Consider the following 16283-nt stretch of genomic DNA (forward strand, 5'->3'; position numbering starts at 1 on the left):
GGATGTCTCCGAGGAGGCTCCTACAGCTTGTGTCAGTCCTCAAAGGGGGCTTGATGCCTTCAGCCAGCCAAGCTCCCCTCTTCCAGGCATCCTAACAGGAGGGAGACACCTCCTGAACCACCTCCATCCCTTACTCTTCCGTGGAGAGGGAAAACCTTCAACCGAGGAAGTTTTTGCTCAGCGTTGAGTCCCCAGCCCGTTCCCGCTGAGGTTTGGGGTGGCAGGAGGAGCGCGGGGTGTGCTCAGCTGCGCTTACCAGTGTCTGCACCATATGTGGCCTCTGTAGTCTTAAACTCTTCACCGTCTGAAAGACGTCGAGAATCCCTTCTGCCTTCACCCTTTCCAGGACAGTGCTCAGCGCACAGAAGGTGCCTGTTCTTCCTGCTCCGGCACTGGCAAAGAGAAACCAGAAGGTAAAGGAAACCGCCCGCCCTGACCGTGTTGGCTTTGCTTGGGGGACAATCCAGAGGGGAACCACCGGAGAAGTGGAGGAGCTGACGGTCCTGCCCCAGCCTCTCCTAGTTTAGCTAGGACACCCTCTACAAGACCGAAGCCTCTTTGCTTAGCCAAGCAGGAAAACCCCGTACCACGTCTGCCCGGGCTGCTACTGCTCAGCCCAAGTCTTCTGAGGGACCTTTGACCATCTCCAAAGCTTCTTGCAGAGCAGGTCCCCTTGGATGGGTGGCCAACCCCTGCTCCACCTGGGCTTTACCTGCAGTGCACAGTGATCGGGTGGTTGCCAGACTGCTGCTGCTGCTTCTGCACAGCTGCGATGATGTTGATCATTCCCTTCCCATCCCCGGGGATCCCAACTTCTGGCCAGCCGTGGAAATGAAACTGCCGAATCTGTCGGCTCTTGTTTTCCTGGTGGACGAAGAGCACAGCTTGAGGTCAGTAAGTTGGTGGGAGACCCGTACCAAGAAATCCAATGCTCAAGGCTTTGGGAAAACCACCTGCTCAGGAAAGCCATCTGCTTGTGGGGGGGAGGCATTCCCGTGGCACGGAGCAGGGCAGGACGTTGGGAATGGGGAGCAGGAGGGAGGCCGGGTGGGGGGCACAGGGACGAGGCAGAAGGAAGACGAGGGCTGCGTGGTGGCAGCAGGGCAGAGGGGCTGGATGAGAAGCGATCAGCAGGACAGGAACTCCCGGGACTGGGAAGTTAGAGCAGGGAAGAAGGTGGGATTGCAGGGAATGGACAGTACTTTGGGATGAAAGGGAGATGACGGAGCTAAAGATGCCAGAGGGAAGGTTCAGCACTTGCAAGAGGAACCGCAAAGCACCACAAACACTAACGGGGGTTGACGACAGCCAAGCCCAAAAGCACCCAGAGCTGCCTGCAGGGAGGAGGCCAGACTCTTACCCTGGTGTTCGTCACCAGCAGGTCCCGCACCGTATAGCTCTCGCACTCCTCCTCTTTTTTCAGCTCCACAGTGATGTCTCCATAGGACACTGAGCCGTCAGACGGCCAGTACTGGGCACACTTCTCCTGAGAAAGCATTACAGAGGAGAGAGGGTGAAGACCCCGTACTTTTCCCCTGGGCTTGAATGGAAGGAGTCTTCTCCTGCAGCTGGCAGCTGCCCAAAGCCACATGGGATCTCAGAGAATCATAGAATGGTTTGGGTCAGATGGGACCTTAAAGATCATCTCGTCCAACCCCCCTGCCATGGGCATGGACACCTTCCACTTCATCAGGTTGCTCAGAGCCCCATCCAACCTGACCTTGAATGTTTCCAGGGATGGGGCATCCACAACGTCTCTGGGCAACCTGGTCCCATGCCTCACCACCCTCACAGTAAACAATTTCTTCCTAATATCTAACCTAAATCTACCTTCTTTCAGTTTAAAACTGTTACCCCTCATCCTGTCACTATCTCATGGGCTCGCTTGGGAGACAAGATGCCCACTACATCCAGAGGTGCTTTGAGAACTGAGGGTCCGGAGTTGGTTTATTGAACATCTCCCCACCCTGGCTCTACCAACATCTGGATTCTTTGCATTAGAAGCAGAGGCTGAAATAGGTCTCCTTCTTGGCTTTGCTAGAGAAGGAGTGATGGCAGTGCAGCGGCCATCGGGAGATTTTAAGCGGTCGCACTGATCTGTTTTGCTGGTGCTCCAATGCAGCTATCCCTGGGCACTTACCTGGCCTCTCTCCTCCAGCTCCGTTAGCATCACTATGGAGCAGGATTTCCACTCCCAGATCATCCTCCAGAAGTCCTCTATCGTGTGCTGCAGCGGTCCTTGGCTGGCGATATAGGAGTCCTTCTGACGATAACCCTGCAATTTGAAAACAGGGTTAGCGGTGAATCGGCAGCGCCTGGATGCCAGGAGCAGAGCGAGGAACGCTCTCGGAGACGGTCGGGTCACCAAGCTCAGTGAATTTTTGGGAGCTTCATGACTGTCCGTGTGAATGACCACAGCCTGGGCAGAGAAACCTGCTCTCATGGTGGGCTACGTCCCCACGCACAGGCGCTGCCACACCGCCATTCGGCAGCTGAGGTGCCATCAGCCAGTGCTTTACCACGGTAAGGCCTTTGTTTTTAAAGAAATGTGGATGGAGGAGGATCATATCCCCTCCACATGCACGGCCTTATCCATTTGGTGGAGAAAGATTTGGGTTTCCAGCACTCCTATGAGACATTGCAAAGTCTGAGCATTGTAGTAGAGCCTTGTCTGAGCTCCAAGTACTTCAGGGATGATTTTTACCGGGGATTTTTGGAAGAAGTAAGCAAAACTAGATGGAACTAGATGATCTTTAAGGTTCCTTCCAACCCAAACCGTTCTATGATCTATGAAAACCAGCAGTAAGTCTGGGTGACTCTGGCTCTTCCACAACCACAAAGTGCTTCTGTTTCCAAAACCCCTCTGATGTTCCCCTGTGCCCTTGCTCCAGGCTGTGACTAAAGATGCTTCGTCATTTGGAGCTTGTCATTTAAGCAAAGTTCAGCAGAGGCAGGAAATTGAATCCTCAACAAAAATCGCTTACGTGACATTTAAGCTTTCTGATCTGGATGCAGAATAAGGTGGCTGCTCCCGGCTGCGCTGCGTCGGATACTCACGCAGCCAGAGCAACCCGCGGGGACCCAGCAAAGGGGATTTCAGGGAGCAATTAATTTGGGATGACTGGGAATATGCTGGTTTTACTGGTTATTACATGGCAGTAATTGTCCTTTGGGGGGGAGGGGGAAGAAACCCTGCCTTTAGGAGATGAAAATAGAAACTGGGCTGGAAAAGAGCAGGGCTCTGTCACTTAGCCAGCGCTGGCATCACTGCACGAAGATAAATACCCATCTGAGATGTCCCCCTGAAGTCAACAAGATTACTCATGAGAAAAGGATGTGCAATCACTCACCTCCTCCTCGGAGTGAGGAAAGCACTTAACCTCTCTGCCTCGCTTCCTCCCGTCACCCAGACAGGTATAATGGGATTGACCTGGTTTTTCTCAAGGGTTCTGGGATCCGTGTATTGCTCCATTACCTAATCTAGAGGATGTTTTCTGACCAAATGAACAGAGCCGTATAGCAATCATTTCCGCAGCTACGTGCATTCGCTTCTCCAAAGCCATCATCAGAGCCCAGGGTTGCAGAAGTAAGACCAGGATTTAGAGGCCCTGCTCAAGCTCCAGCTCTCCTCTCCCACCATCCATGGGTCACAAGGAAACTGTATACACAGAAGGGCTTCTTGGAGAAAGAATTTAGCACCGTCCGGTGACACAAAGCAAAGTCAAGTGGAAAGAGCCTCACAAAACCCAGAGAAGAAGTGTTTTGGGACAAATCCTTTCCATAGGAAGCCGCGTGAGGTAAAGAGTTTCCATTGGGAGAAAATGGAAAGAAGATTAAAGAAGACTCACGTCAATGAAGGAAGCGTTTACGTAGTCTGTGTTCTCTTCACCTCTCTTCACTGGAATGATTACTCGGTTGAACTCGTCTGAAACAGAAGCGAAAGGATCTGAGTTTTGGGGAACACCTTCAGCGCATGACTCCTTGGTACCCATGCATGGCCTTTAGCTGGGAAGTCACCAAGCCCTAGGTGAGAGGACAGAGATACGGGAAAGGGAGCCCTGTGTTTACAGCACCCATTTGGGACAAGGAGACTCAGTTCTGCCTTCTGCCGTGCCCTGGTTTGGGGAAGAAGAAGGGGACGCTGAGGACTCCAGGAGCAGGACCCGCTCAACACAGGGACTCCCTTCTCCCTCGAGGCAGAAAGCCTTGGCAGCATAAACCTGCTGAGGAGAAAGTCATGGCAGGGACAGGGCAGAACAAAAGCAAGAAAGCCCTGGGGGCCGCGTTATATTTGGCCACGAAAAAACACCTGGCTTTGACTCTGCTCCGTCCCTTCAAGCTATCCCTGCTTGAGCCGGGGGTTGGACTAGATGGCCTCCAGAGGTCCCTTCAACCTCAGCCAGTCTGTGACTCCACTACTGCGGGCACAAACGCCTCTGTCTCGACAGCTCCTGAGCACTCACAGAATCCCAGAGTGGTTGAGGTGGGAAGGGACCTCTGGAAGACATCTGGTCCAACGCCCCTGCTCAACCAGGGCCACCCAGAGCCGGCTGCCCAGGGGCGCGTCCAGACAGATTTTGAAGATCTCCAAGGATGGAGACTCCACAACCTCCCTGGGCAGCCTGTGCCAGTGCTCGGCCACCCTCGCAGGCAAAAATGTTTCCTGAAGTTCAGAGGGACCCTCCTGTGCCTCCGTTTGTGCCCACTGCCCCTCGTCCTGTCACTGGGCACCACTGGAGAGAGCCCGGCTCCGTCCTCTTTGCACCCTCCCCTCAGGTATTTGTAGACATCGATGAGACCCCCTGAGCCTTCTCCAGGCTGAACAGCCCCAGCTCTCTCAGCCTTTCCTCGCAGCAGAGGTGCTCCAGGCCCTTTGTTGGACACTGGCCTGTATCTCCATGTCTGTCTTGTACTGGGGAGCCAAGAACTGGACCCAGTACTCCAGGTGTAGCCTTGCCAGTGCTGAGTAGATGGGAAGGATCACCTCCCTCGACCTGCTGGCAATGCTCTGTCTTATGCAGCCATTGCATGGTAAGCAAATACGGTTGGCCTTCTTTGCGGCAAGGGCACGTTGCTCGTTCATGTTCAATTTGATGTCCCCCAGGACCCCCAGGTCCTCTCCTGCCAAGCTGCTTCCCAGCTGGGTGGCCCCCAGCACATGCTGGTGGTGCCTGGGGTTGTTCCTCCCCAGGGGCAGGACTTTGCACTTGTCCTTGTTGAACTTCATGAGGTCCCTGTTGGCCCATTTCTCCAGCCTGACTCCTGTCCCCACAACCACCCAAATGCTCCCCTCACCCACCGGCCGTGCTTTCCCCAGGCAGACGAACAAGTCTTACATGGAATTATCTGAAGCACTCTGTTCTTCTTCATGTTTGCTGGCAAGTTGCCCGTTCTCATCTTGTCATTCTGAATTTTGATTGAAGTGAGCTTCTGCAGAGGAAGGAACGAAAGCAGAGGCAGCTTTCAGATCCACTCTGTGCCAGGCAAGCGCATACGGTGGTCTCTGCAGCCCAGCCCCATCCAAGCAGACCCACCAGGCCAAGAACCATGCTCACCTTGAACTCCTCTTCCAGCCCGTTGCTGCTGGTCCCTGGCACTTTGTTGTAGATCTTCTGGAGGTGGATCTCTAATGAGGTCACCTCCAGCTCTGTGTCACCGTAGAGATAGTGCTCCAGAAGCGCTTGGTATATAAACACATACTGCATCTGCAAGGGTTGCAGGCAGAAGCTATCAGCCTCCGCTCCATGCTCAGCGAGCGCATCCTGGTGCCCGCACACATGTTGGCTGCAAACCCACCGCCCCACTGCCCACCCATGCTCGCTGGCCACGTGGCACCCCTCCGAGACCCCAGAAAAGTGGGTAACAACCTTTCTGCTGCTGTATGGGGACTGGGACCTTATTTGCTACACCACACAAAGCTGACATGACACAAAACTTTCTCCAAGTCTGGAGAAGAGGAGGCTGAGGGGAGCCCTCATCGCTCTCTGCAACTGCCTGAAAGGAGGCTGGAGCCGGGGGGGTCGGTCTCTTCTCCCCAGGAACAAGCGATGGGACGAGAGGGAACGGCCTCAAGCTGCGCCAGGGCAGGTTTGGGTTGGATATTGGGAAAAACTTCTTCCCCCAAAGGGCTGTCAGGCCCTGGCCCAGGCTGCCCAGGGCAGGGGTGGAGTCCCCATCCCTGGAGGTACTTAAAAGATGGGTAGACGTGGTGCTTAGGGACAGGGTTAAGTGGTGGCCTTGGCAGTGCTGGGTTAATGGTTGGACTTGACAATCTTACAGTTCTTTTCCAACCTAAACGATTCTACGATTCTATGAAGGGGACTGAAACGAACAGGACCCAGCGAAAGGCTCACTTGATGCAGCATCCTTCCAAAATGAGGGATGATGCTCAACTTGCGTGTACGCTTTGCTGCAGGGTACCGAAACCTAACTCCAGCAAGCAAAGCCCAGACGAGACCGCAGCGGCACACTTACATCTGTCTGTACCATCTGGCAGCGCTGAGCCCGGATCCGGCTCACGAAGCCGTAAACGTCCACCTTCCTCTCCGCGTGCATCATGTCCAGCATGGCATCGATGACGATAAAAGTGCCCGTGCGTCCTACCCCGGCGCTGAAAGAGCAGAAGGGACAAGCAGTCAGTGCAGCAGTCCTGGCATTCGGATCCCTTGTAGAGCGGCTGGGAGTGAGCCAGACGCTTCCCAGCAGTGAGTAAATAGCAAAATCTGTTTTGGAGATGAGAGATGTCCTCAGCCTGGTGTTTAGTGTCGCCTGGGTTTTGCAGAGATGCGCACAGCATCTCCAGCAACTGCTGCGACCGGAGTGCATGAAGGCACAGAGCAGGGTGAGCCAAAGCAAAACCCGAGCCAGCTACGGCTTCCAGAGTCTCATGGCTGCCTGTTCCTACCAGCTGCCTGCTGCTCCTTCCAGTCACCCTCCATCATGTGAAGGTGAGCCCACGGGGAAGCACAGAAAAAACTGTGCTGGTAACTCAAGCATTAAGGAGAAGAAGAAAGATGAGGTCGGCAGATGCTATGGAAAGACAAAGCTCTTTTGTCAGCTGCCTCCTGAGAAGGAAGCTGGAAAGATGGACTTGGGAGGTTGTAAATATGACCATCATCTCTGCCTTTAACCATGGGGCTTTCCCTGACTGAAACGCAGACAGCCTCCCGCAGCTTCCCCAGGCTTGCTGCTGTGCCTGAAACCACTCCACGTGAGGTCAAACACCGTGGTCCCCGCTCCCAGACACTCTGTCAGCTGAGTACTGCCTTCCTGCAGCAAGGGGCGTTGCCCTCTCGTGTCCAGGGCAGCGGAGCGCCAAGGGAGATGCCACCAAAGCCCCGCAGTGGTGTTCAGCTTGGCTCGCTCGGCATCCAGCTAACCCAAACAACCACTCAACACGAGTTATAACACCATCACATCGCTGATTCCAAGTTCCTTCAATTCACATGCATTTTTTTGAACGTTCCCATGCGGAACATTCCCATTTAACATGGGAAAGTTAAATAAAAATAATAAAAAAGGCTTGACCAAAAAAAACCCCTTTTAGTATTAAATAGGAGACGCTTTCTAAGTGACCCAGGAGAGGCAGAGGTCAGCCGTGACCAGGATGTACCTGCAGTGCACTACTATTGCTCCTGCGTATTGGGGATTACACGTCTTCACCTTCTTCAAGAACTTCAGCATCCCGATGGGGGTGAAGGGCACCCCAAAGTCGGGCCAGCTGGTGAAGTGGAACTGAGTCACCAGGCGCTGAGGCTTCTTGTTCGTGACATCGCCGACCTGAAGGGGAAATGTGTACTCAGGTTAATGACAAATACTCAGATTTCCCTTCTTTCCCCAAAAGCAAGGGCAGAGAGGGAGCTACAGCCCCAAGACTGAGCTGGAGGGCTTAAGAAGAACTAGCATCCACAAGCCGAAAGGGCACGGACTCTGGCTCCGGGGCCAAATTAGTCTTTAAAAGCGGGACATTTTAATTGCCCAGCGTCACATCCCACATCCTAGGGGTGAGAGATGCCAGCCCGGCCTCGGCTGTGGCTCCAACCTGGCAGAAGCTGATGTATTTCATTCTCAAAGAGCTCAAACAAGCCACTGCTCCATCCTTTCCCACAGCTCTGCCCACAGCATCCTCAATTAAAGGCAGAGGAGGAAACCACCCACGTCCAGGCTGTTGAAGGGTGAGGCTCAGGAGAACCCCACTCAGGGTCCAGACAGGTTTTCAATCACCAGTTCTTCCTTGCCTGCCTCCGAGAGCAGCAGGAAAACAAACAGGGCCACTAAAGCATCCAGAGCCTCCTTGGAGGATGAGAAAACGTAGTGACAGATGGGAAAGCAATCAAAACCAATGCATACGGCGCTGGATTTTGTCTCGGCTCATGGGATAAATCTGGTTATTTGCAGGCATTAAGTATCTGTGGGTGAGATCAGGAACAGACACTGGTAACAGCAAGCGGACTGAATTTCAGCCCTGGCATCCATCAGCTTCCCTGCTCACAGTACAGCCATGCTGGTACCCACTGGGAATGGGCTCCCTGGTGTTTAAGGTGAGTAAATTCTTAGTAGCTCTGTTTAAAAATGGATGCTGGCGTCAGTTCATCCCAGCTCTGCTCTCACGGCACCACGGAGGAGTCCAGGAGCACACCAGTGCCTGCTGGATGTCCAGCGCGGAGAGGGAGGGATGGGATGGGATGGGATGCGACAGGATGGGATGGGATGGGACGGGAGATGCGAGCCCTGGCACCTGCTGGATGCAGAACTTCCGCACGGTGTAATCCACCAGGACAGTCACATCCTCCACGGACACTCGGATGTTCCCGTACGTCCAGCAGCCCTGATCCGGCCAGTACTGAGCACACTTACACTGCAGGGAGAGAAAATGGGCGCAGGTGAGCTCTGGTCCCTCACAAGCCTGGGACCGCCTCCAAGACATGCCCATGGGCACGAGATGTGCCGGATTTGGACAAAGCTGGGTTAGATACCAGCCCACAAAGCCTTCTGGCACCTACCTCTTTCCTCTCTTTCAGGTTGGTCACCATGACAATCGTCGCTGTGTTTTGCTCCCAAATCATCCTCCAAAAATCGTTCACGGTTTCTTCCTTTGGTCCTAAGGGGAAGGTAAAAAGAAATGTGGTCTTTGGGATCAGCCCCTCAAGCACCGAAACTGAAACCCAGCGTGTGAAGTCACTTGTCGTGGATGATGCAATACATTTTTTGCCAATAGGTGTCAGCACAGGAGGTGTTTTGGTGTCTGGGAATGTCGGCTAACCCAAGGAACAATCCTATCACACAGGAGCTTGGCTTTTTGGATACATTTTATGATGAGGAATTCCATTTTAGCCCAAGAAGGGGAAATTGGACAAATGGAGCATGGAAAGGACTTGCCCAAGGTCACCCAGGGAAACTGTGGCTGTCACAAGTGGCTTGCAGAAGTCCTGTCCCCGAGCCTTGTACGTTAACCACGGGATGCCGTTTCAATATAACACAAGAATAGTTACCTGTTGCCTGCCAGACAAGGAGCTGACTCAGCCTCGACCTCCCCTGCCAAGCCTGAGGCTAAGGGCGAGCCAGGAGAATAGCAGAGCCAAAGCTTTACCCCAGCCTGGTATCGCTGATGGACCTGATCCAGCTTTCCTTCTCCAGCGAGAGCCAGGCAAACTGGCAGGTCATGTCCTAACCCACTTGCAAGTCAAGAGTGGAAATGCAACCCATGGGCAGGTAACCCTCTTTTGCTGACATGAACCCCCCTGCGAGTGTGGCCAGCAAGACCAGGGCAGTGATCGTCCCCCTGTGCTGGGCACTGGTGAGGCCGCCCCTCGAGTCCTGTGCTCAGCGCTGGGCCCCTCAGCCCAAGGCGGCCATGGAGGGGCTGGAGCGTGGCCAGAGCAGGGCAGCGAGGCTGGGGCAGGGGCTGGAGCACAAGGCTGGGGACGAGCGGCTGGGGGAGCTGGGGGGGCTCAGCCTGGAGAAGAGGAGGCTGAGGGGAGCCCTCATCGCTCTGCAACTGCCTGAAAGGAGGCTGGAGCCGGGGGGGGTCGGTCTCTTCTCCCCAGGAACAAGCGATGGGACGAGAGGGAACGGCCTCAAGCTGCGCCAGGGCAGGTTTGGGTTGGATATTAGGAAAAACTTCTTCCCCAAAGGGCTGTCAGGCCCTGGCCCAGGCTGCCCAGGGCAGGGGCTGAGTCCCCATCCCTGGGGGGGATTTAAAAGCCGGGGAGATGTGGTGCTTAGGGACATGGTTTAGTGGTGGCCTTGGCAGTGCTAGGTTAACGGTTGGACTCGATGATCTTAAGGGTCTTTTCCAACATTAATGATTCTATGATTTTATGATCTTGGTTTAAGGGCCGTGTTTGGACTGGTACAAGTAAAGCAAGAGAGCCGGAGGGCTACGGATGGTGCACGCAAGCTGGTGATGCTCTGGCTGGGGGCAGCTGAGCTTGGGAAGACTCGTGATGCTTGTTGCTCTCAATAGCTGATAGTCCTGCCTCCCTTCTGAAGACCACAGTGACATTTCTCTCCAAGGGCACAAGCCTACGTTATTGTCTGCTGAGGTTTTTAAAAAGGAGCAGAAATGAAAAAAAGGTCAGTGTGGTGGTCTCCGTAGTAACAGATCTGTGGAATTTAATTAAGCATCTCACTGGTGATATTTCCAGAGATCACGACCACCTGCAGCTGTGGGCCAGGGTGGAAGGACAAGGCTCAGGGCAGAAATGCTCTGACACCCTCCAGCAATCTGGTATTGCACAGGTAGGGCTTCTCCTCCTCCCCCAACGCATCCAGCACTGGTCTTTGACCGGGAAAACCATTTTGGGAACAAACAGCCAAGCCTCCTTTTGACCAGGGGAGCTCTGCAAGGCGCTGTGCTGTGGTTAGACTGGCACAGCTTCGCAGAGCAGAAGGACCCCAGCCTGACTGCCACCAGACAGAGCTACAGGAATAACTGAGCATTTACCTTGTGCAGCAATGAACTTGTTTTTCTCTTGGTACCCCTATAGAGAAAAGGAGAAAAAGGAAGACAAATGAAAGACCTGTCTTTTTCTAACACAAGAGTCATGAAGCGCTGCTACATCATTAATAAACAGAGCCATCTCCTGCTCTGTTGCTCTCTCCCCCCTGTGCAGAGAAGGGGCTGCAGCCCCTGAGGGGGGAAACAGCTCCAACAGTGGGGCAGAAATAATGGAAAATCCCTGTGCAAAGGGCCCTTGCCCCAGAGCGACACTCCCCACGCTCACGTAATGCGGGAACGACCCCACTTGTTGGCACAGAGCACTAATGAAGCGGTACCCGACAGCCCTTCCGCTGGGATCACACCCTGCATCCAGAGCATCACGTGAAAATCAGGATTAATCTTCAGGAGATTGGGCTGTTGAACTCATGGGAATTGATTTTGTGTATTTCCTAATGGATATTTATTTATTGCTGAAGAAAGTAAAAAGCTTTCGGGTCTTGCTTTTCTTCATGTGCCTCCGACTCTCTCAAAGTCTACTTCTTCATATTACCCTTCCAATTTATTTGAGCTATATGGTGATAATCATACAGGACCCATCTCCTCCTAGGAACAGAGCAGGGCAATGTTGCTTCTATTTTAGCTGAGTTCCTTGATTTCTTTTTCATCCCTTTCCCACGTCCAGGCCTGCAAGCTGGAAAGTACCGATGATTAACCAGCCACACCACTCATCAGCCATTAATCAGAAATCCCCAAATCCTGCAGGAATGGTTCCCAAAGCCCTTCCAAACCGGCCAGCTCAGCTTCGCAGCACCCCAAGGAGTGCAAGTACTTCTCGCTATTTTAGAAATGCGGAAAAGAGGTGGGAAGAGATGGGACGATGGCAAAGCAGCTGAGCAAGGGCAGAGCTACAGCTAGAATCAGAGTTCCAGCTCTCAGCCTCTTACTCCAGCCACTTTCGTCTGGGCTCAAGGCACGGAGCGAAGCACAGGGAGCTCTACCACAGCCACACAAAGCTTATGAGATCAAAAACCAGTGTAATTTTTTGCTCTGGAGGAGCTAGGAAGGTGTTAACGTAGGAGGTAGTCTCTTAAGCATCCTCTCCCAGGCACAAGTCACACCCCAAAAAGGCCCCACGCTCCTGGTGGGATCAGGCACCGCCAGCCGGGGCGCAGCCGGTGGAGATTTCCCCTTCAAATCACAAAACTCACATTAATGAAGGAGGCGTTGATGTAGTCGGAGTCAGGAACTCCCTCGACAGGAGTCAGGTGAACCCTGGAATGATCATCTGGAGGAAAATTAAAACTTTGCATTAAAAACACCTCCCTCCACGTAGCTGATATCTGGTGTAGCGAGACAGCCCAGTGTTGGAGCAGAGCCCAGGCTCACTGCCTCCCCCACACAAACACCTTTATGCCCCCAGATTCTTCTTACTTAAGCCCAGAGAGGTGATAGACCTCGCCCAAGGAAGTTTTTTTTCTACAGAGCACGCACATTTGAGGAAGCCCCCAAGGCAGCCAGCCACCCCACACTGCCCAGCAAGAGCCGGCCATTTTGGCATTTCCCACCAATTTAATTTTCCATGGCCTCCCGGCCGCTGACGGCTCCAGGGAGCTCCTCCTAGTAGGTATCTAAAGCTAAAGGAGATGCAGCCACCCATCTGGGAGGTAAAATGAGCTCAACCATGTCCTTGCCCATCTCAAAAACAGGAACAGGGAGCCCTGACAGCAGCACTGGCTGTGCCCCACCACCGCCCAGCGTGCTCCGATACCTACAGGGCAAAATGTTCACATATCTGTTCTTCTCCTTGTTCTCCTCCTTGGAAGCAGCTTCACACGTGGCCTGTATGGGACATGCTGGGAGAGCCTGCAATGGCGGAAAAGGGGGTTTTCCATGATGTCCTTACTCACGGCACAGCAGTAACCACAATGCAACTGGCACATCGGCACACGCTGCATCCGAGCATCCCATCAGAGGGTGGTTGCCCTTTGCTGGCCTCCAGCAGGTAGGTGAGCAGCAATTCCTTGTCCACCTGCCCCTTCGGACGTGTCCCGTCCCGTCCCCCCCCCCCCCCCCCTCCACTCCAGCACCAGCTCCTTGTCCCCACCGAGCTCAAGGTGACCATTTAAATAGCCTGGGCTGGACCAAAGAGAGCAAATCCCTTCCAAAACGTGGTATCTGGAGTCTCAGCACCCATGAACACGAGGTGGCAGCAAAGCCTCCGACACCAAACCCACCAGCCCAGCGATCAAGGAGCTCATTTCTGCCCAGGAAGGCTCCTGCTGACATTTCCTCTGTTAGCAGTGATGCTAACCCGATTAAACCCCCTGCGACAAGCCCCCATCGCCCGAGCACACCCAGCGATGGGAAGCAGCACCCACGCAGGGAGTTATTGTCCACCCAGTGGCACTGGGGACCTGCGGGTTGGGGGCTGCTGGGGTCACAGGCGATGCTGTGCTGGTCACAGCAGCTGGGTTTCATGCTCGAGCAGAGGAGGTGCTTCCCCAGCACCATTATTCCACGTCCTCTTTGAATAGCAAAGAGGATGAGAAGGTACCAGAGGGATTCACCATCCCTTCCAGCTGACAGGACAGACGTGCTTCGGCAACAGAAGTCTTCAAGGCAATTGAGTATTTATAACCTGAACCCCACCTCCCCGGGCATTCATTGCACCTATTTAGTTTCATCGGAGCGTGGCCAGGAAGGGTATCAAGTTGTGCAACAGCTGGAGAAAGTCGAGTGGCTTTTTTTTTTTTAATCTTCTCATCATCCTCATATTGCTGTATCACACCTTGGACCTAAGGTTTAATGTATTTGCAGATGACACCTTTGCAGCGCAGACAACCAGATCAACAGTGGATTTTCTTTCTGTAATTAGGCTGATGGAGAGTCCAGGTAGTTCAGCATCTCCTAGGTTACATGCGGTGATACTCCAGCCAGTTATTTAACTTTGTCCCCTACCTCATTTTTGTATTTGCTCTGCCTATTTTTGTATTGCCAAGGTGAAAGAGGTTCATTGTCACAAGAAGTTGCAGAGCTCGGCAACGTCAGGAAGAGGTTGTAGCCATCTCAGAAGAGATGCTCCAGTATCGTGGGATAGCCACAATACCTGAATTATTACTCCCTGTTGAAGGCCAACTGTTGTCCTATAAACTGCCATCATTCTGTTTCAGGGTTAACAGCTCATTGAAATAGATGGGGTCGTTTCTGTTTCTCTGTCAGAGCTCTTGTTTTGGCTGTTTGTGGATTTAAGCCACAAGGATCGGGAGGAGGGAGGCAGGGCCTGGGAGGCAAGCAGCAGGCAGGGAAGCTTTGGAAGACCCCAAGACATCCAGGACACTTCCCGAACCCAGAAAAACGTAACCCCGCAGCGCCGCTTGCTAGAAAACCTCTGCTTTCTGTAGTGAATGGGTGGGGTAGTGGCTTGCCCACCGGCACAGCAGATTTAGGATCAGAATCAGTCCTCCCACCTTGCAGCCCTTTGAGAAACCCCTGAGGACCAGGCAGACCATCATTCCTTCCATGAAACTCAGATAAGCTCTTCTGAAGCACGGCATCCAGAGCCAGCACCTCTGTTTTATCAACGCACCCCCCGGGTTGATGCGCTGTCCCCACGCTGGGTACCACTGCACACTGAGCTCCTCTCTGATGTACCAGCCATTTTGTCCCTGCTCTACGAAGTGAGACCAGACTTTTCGCCACTGTGCATCATAAGCCCAATGCCGAGAGCAGCCTGTGGGATTTAAGGGCAAGAAGCAAAGGCACTCACGTTGAACTCCTCCCGAAACAGCTTGTTGTCATCTGCCATCCGGCGGTTGATCTCCTCTTCCAGCTTATCGACAGGCAGAGGCGGGTATTTACGGTTGGTGCTGGGGGAGCGGGCGAGCAGCGGCATGCTCTGCGGCTCTGCAATGACACCCATGCGTCAGAGGTGCCCACCCAGCTGCTCCCCGTGCCCAGCACTCATCCATGCCCAGGAGGGTACAGGGAACTCGCACACACTGGGCTGTCCGCTTTTAGGGTCAACTCGCATCCTCACTGTCCCATATTTTCATAGAATCATAGAATGGTTTGGGTTGGAAGAGACCTTAAAAGATCATCTGGTTCCAACCCCTGTTTCACGGACAGGGACACCTTGCACTAGACCAGGTTGCTCAAAGCACCATCCAACCTGGCCTTGAACACTTCCTGGCCTTTTGTTCTTCCTAGGGATGGTGCACAAAAATTTGGGAATGCTACAATAACACGAAACTCTTCCAGCACCCTGTGGTGGAGCCTTACGCTGTTGTAGAGGCAGGATAGGGCAAAGAGGATCAAGTCTAACAATCCCAGGCAACGCTACAGGCTGGGGGAGGAATGGCTGGAGAGCTGTCTGGCGGGAAAGGGCCTGGGGGTGTTGGTTGACAGCCAGATGAACATGAGCCAGCAGTGTGCCCAGGTGGCCAAGAGGGCCAATGGCATCCTGGCTTGTATCAGGAACAGTGTGGCCAGCAGGACCAGGGCAGGGATCGTCCCCCTGTGCTGGGCACTGGTGAGGCCGCCCCTCGAGTCCTGTGCTCAGCGCTGGGCCCCTCAGCCCAAGGCGGCCATGGAGGGGCTGGAGCGTGGCCAGAGCAGGGCAGCGAGGCTGGGGCAGGGGCTGGAGCACAAGGCTGGGGAGGAGCGGCTGGGGGAGCTGGGGGGGCTCAGCTTGGAGAAGAGGAGGCTGAGGGGAGCCCTCATCGCTCTCGGCAACTGCCTGAAAGGAGGCTGGAGCCGGGGGGGTCGGTCTCTTCTCCCCAGGAACAAGCGATGGGACGAGAGGGAACGGCCTCAAGCTGCGCCAGGGCAGGTTTGGGTTGGATATTAGGAAAAACTTCTTCCCCAAAAGGGCTGTCAGGCCCTGGCCCAGGCTGCCCAGGGCAGTGGTGGAGTCCCCATCCCTGGAGGGATTTAAAAGCCGGGGAGATGTGGTGCTTAGGGACAGGGTTAAGTGGTGGCCTTGGCAGTGCTGGGTTACCGGTTGGACTGGATGATCTTAAGGGTCTTTTCCAACCTAATTCTATGATTCTAAGTCATCAATACTGGGGGACGAAGACCTCGCTTTGAATTCAGACTTCACTCTCACTCATGTGAAAATTTTGGCACCATCACCATGACATAACTCCCAGGTGGACCCAGCAAAGGTAGCTGTTGCTTGTGGTTCCTCCACGAAGCCAAGAAAGGCCACGCGAGGGTTATACCAACACAACCTAATAGTTTATGAAGTTCACACCTTTCCTTACAGCAATGTAAAACTTGGGTAGGGAAGGTCTTAGCTGCCAACGTAAAAAAAAAGGTGCTGATTTTAAGTTAGCACTCGCTC

The 16283-nt window shown here is 53.8% G+C and overlaps 1 protein-coding gene across 7 annotated transcripts in view; it reads right to left on the minus strand.

The window, feature by feature from the left end:
• Window positions 1-16283, minus strand: part of PTPRA (protein tyrosine phosphatase receptor type A) — a 131518-nt gene that overhangs the window by 766 nt on the left and 114469 nt on the right. For all 7 annotated transcript variants that reach the window (XM_087737034.1, XM_087737029.1, XM_087737030.1 and 4 more), the window contains 15 exons: window positions 14709-14845; window positions 12715-12805; window positions 12151-12227; window positions 10946-10982; window positions 9003-9100; window positions 8738-8857; window positions 7613-7779; window positions 6475-6610; window positions 5556-5705; window positions 5337-5430; window positions 3849-3925; window positions 2141-2275; window positions 1361-1486; window positions 713-864; window positions 257-392 (listed from right to left, as the gene is read on the minus strand). In XM_087737034.1, coding sequence (XP_087593160.1) covers window positions 257-392; window positions 713-864; window positions 1361-1486; window positions 2141-2275; window positions 3849-3925; window positions 5337-5430; window positions 5556-5705; window positions 6475-6610; window positions 7613-7779; window positions 8738-8857; window positions 9003-9100; window positions 10946-10982; window positions 12151-12227; window positions 12715-12805; window positions 14709-14845 — 1733 coding nt within the window. The remainder of the gene's footprint in view (window positions 1-256; window positions 393-712; window positions 865-1360; window positions 1487-2140; window positions 2276-3848; window positions 3926-5336; window positions 5431-5555; window positions 5706-6474; window positions 6611-7612; window positions 7780-8737; window positions 8858-9002; window positions 9101-10945; window positions 10983-12150; window positions 12228-12714; window positions 12806-14708; window positions 14846-16283) is intronic.

The sequence above is a fragment of the Nipponia nippon genome, unplaced genomic scaffold (genome assembly GCF_047370975.1).
Source record: "Nipponia nippon isolate SJK-2023a ecotype South Korea unplaced genomic scaffold, ASM4737097v1 scaffold_6, whole genome shotgun sequence".
NCBI classification, from domain to species: domain Eukaryota; kingdom Metazoa; phylum Chordata; class Aves; order Pelecaniformes; family Threskiornithidae; genus Nipponia; species Nipponia nippon.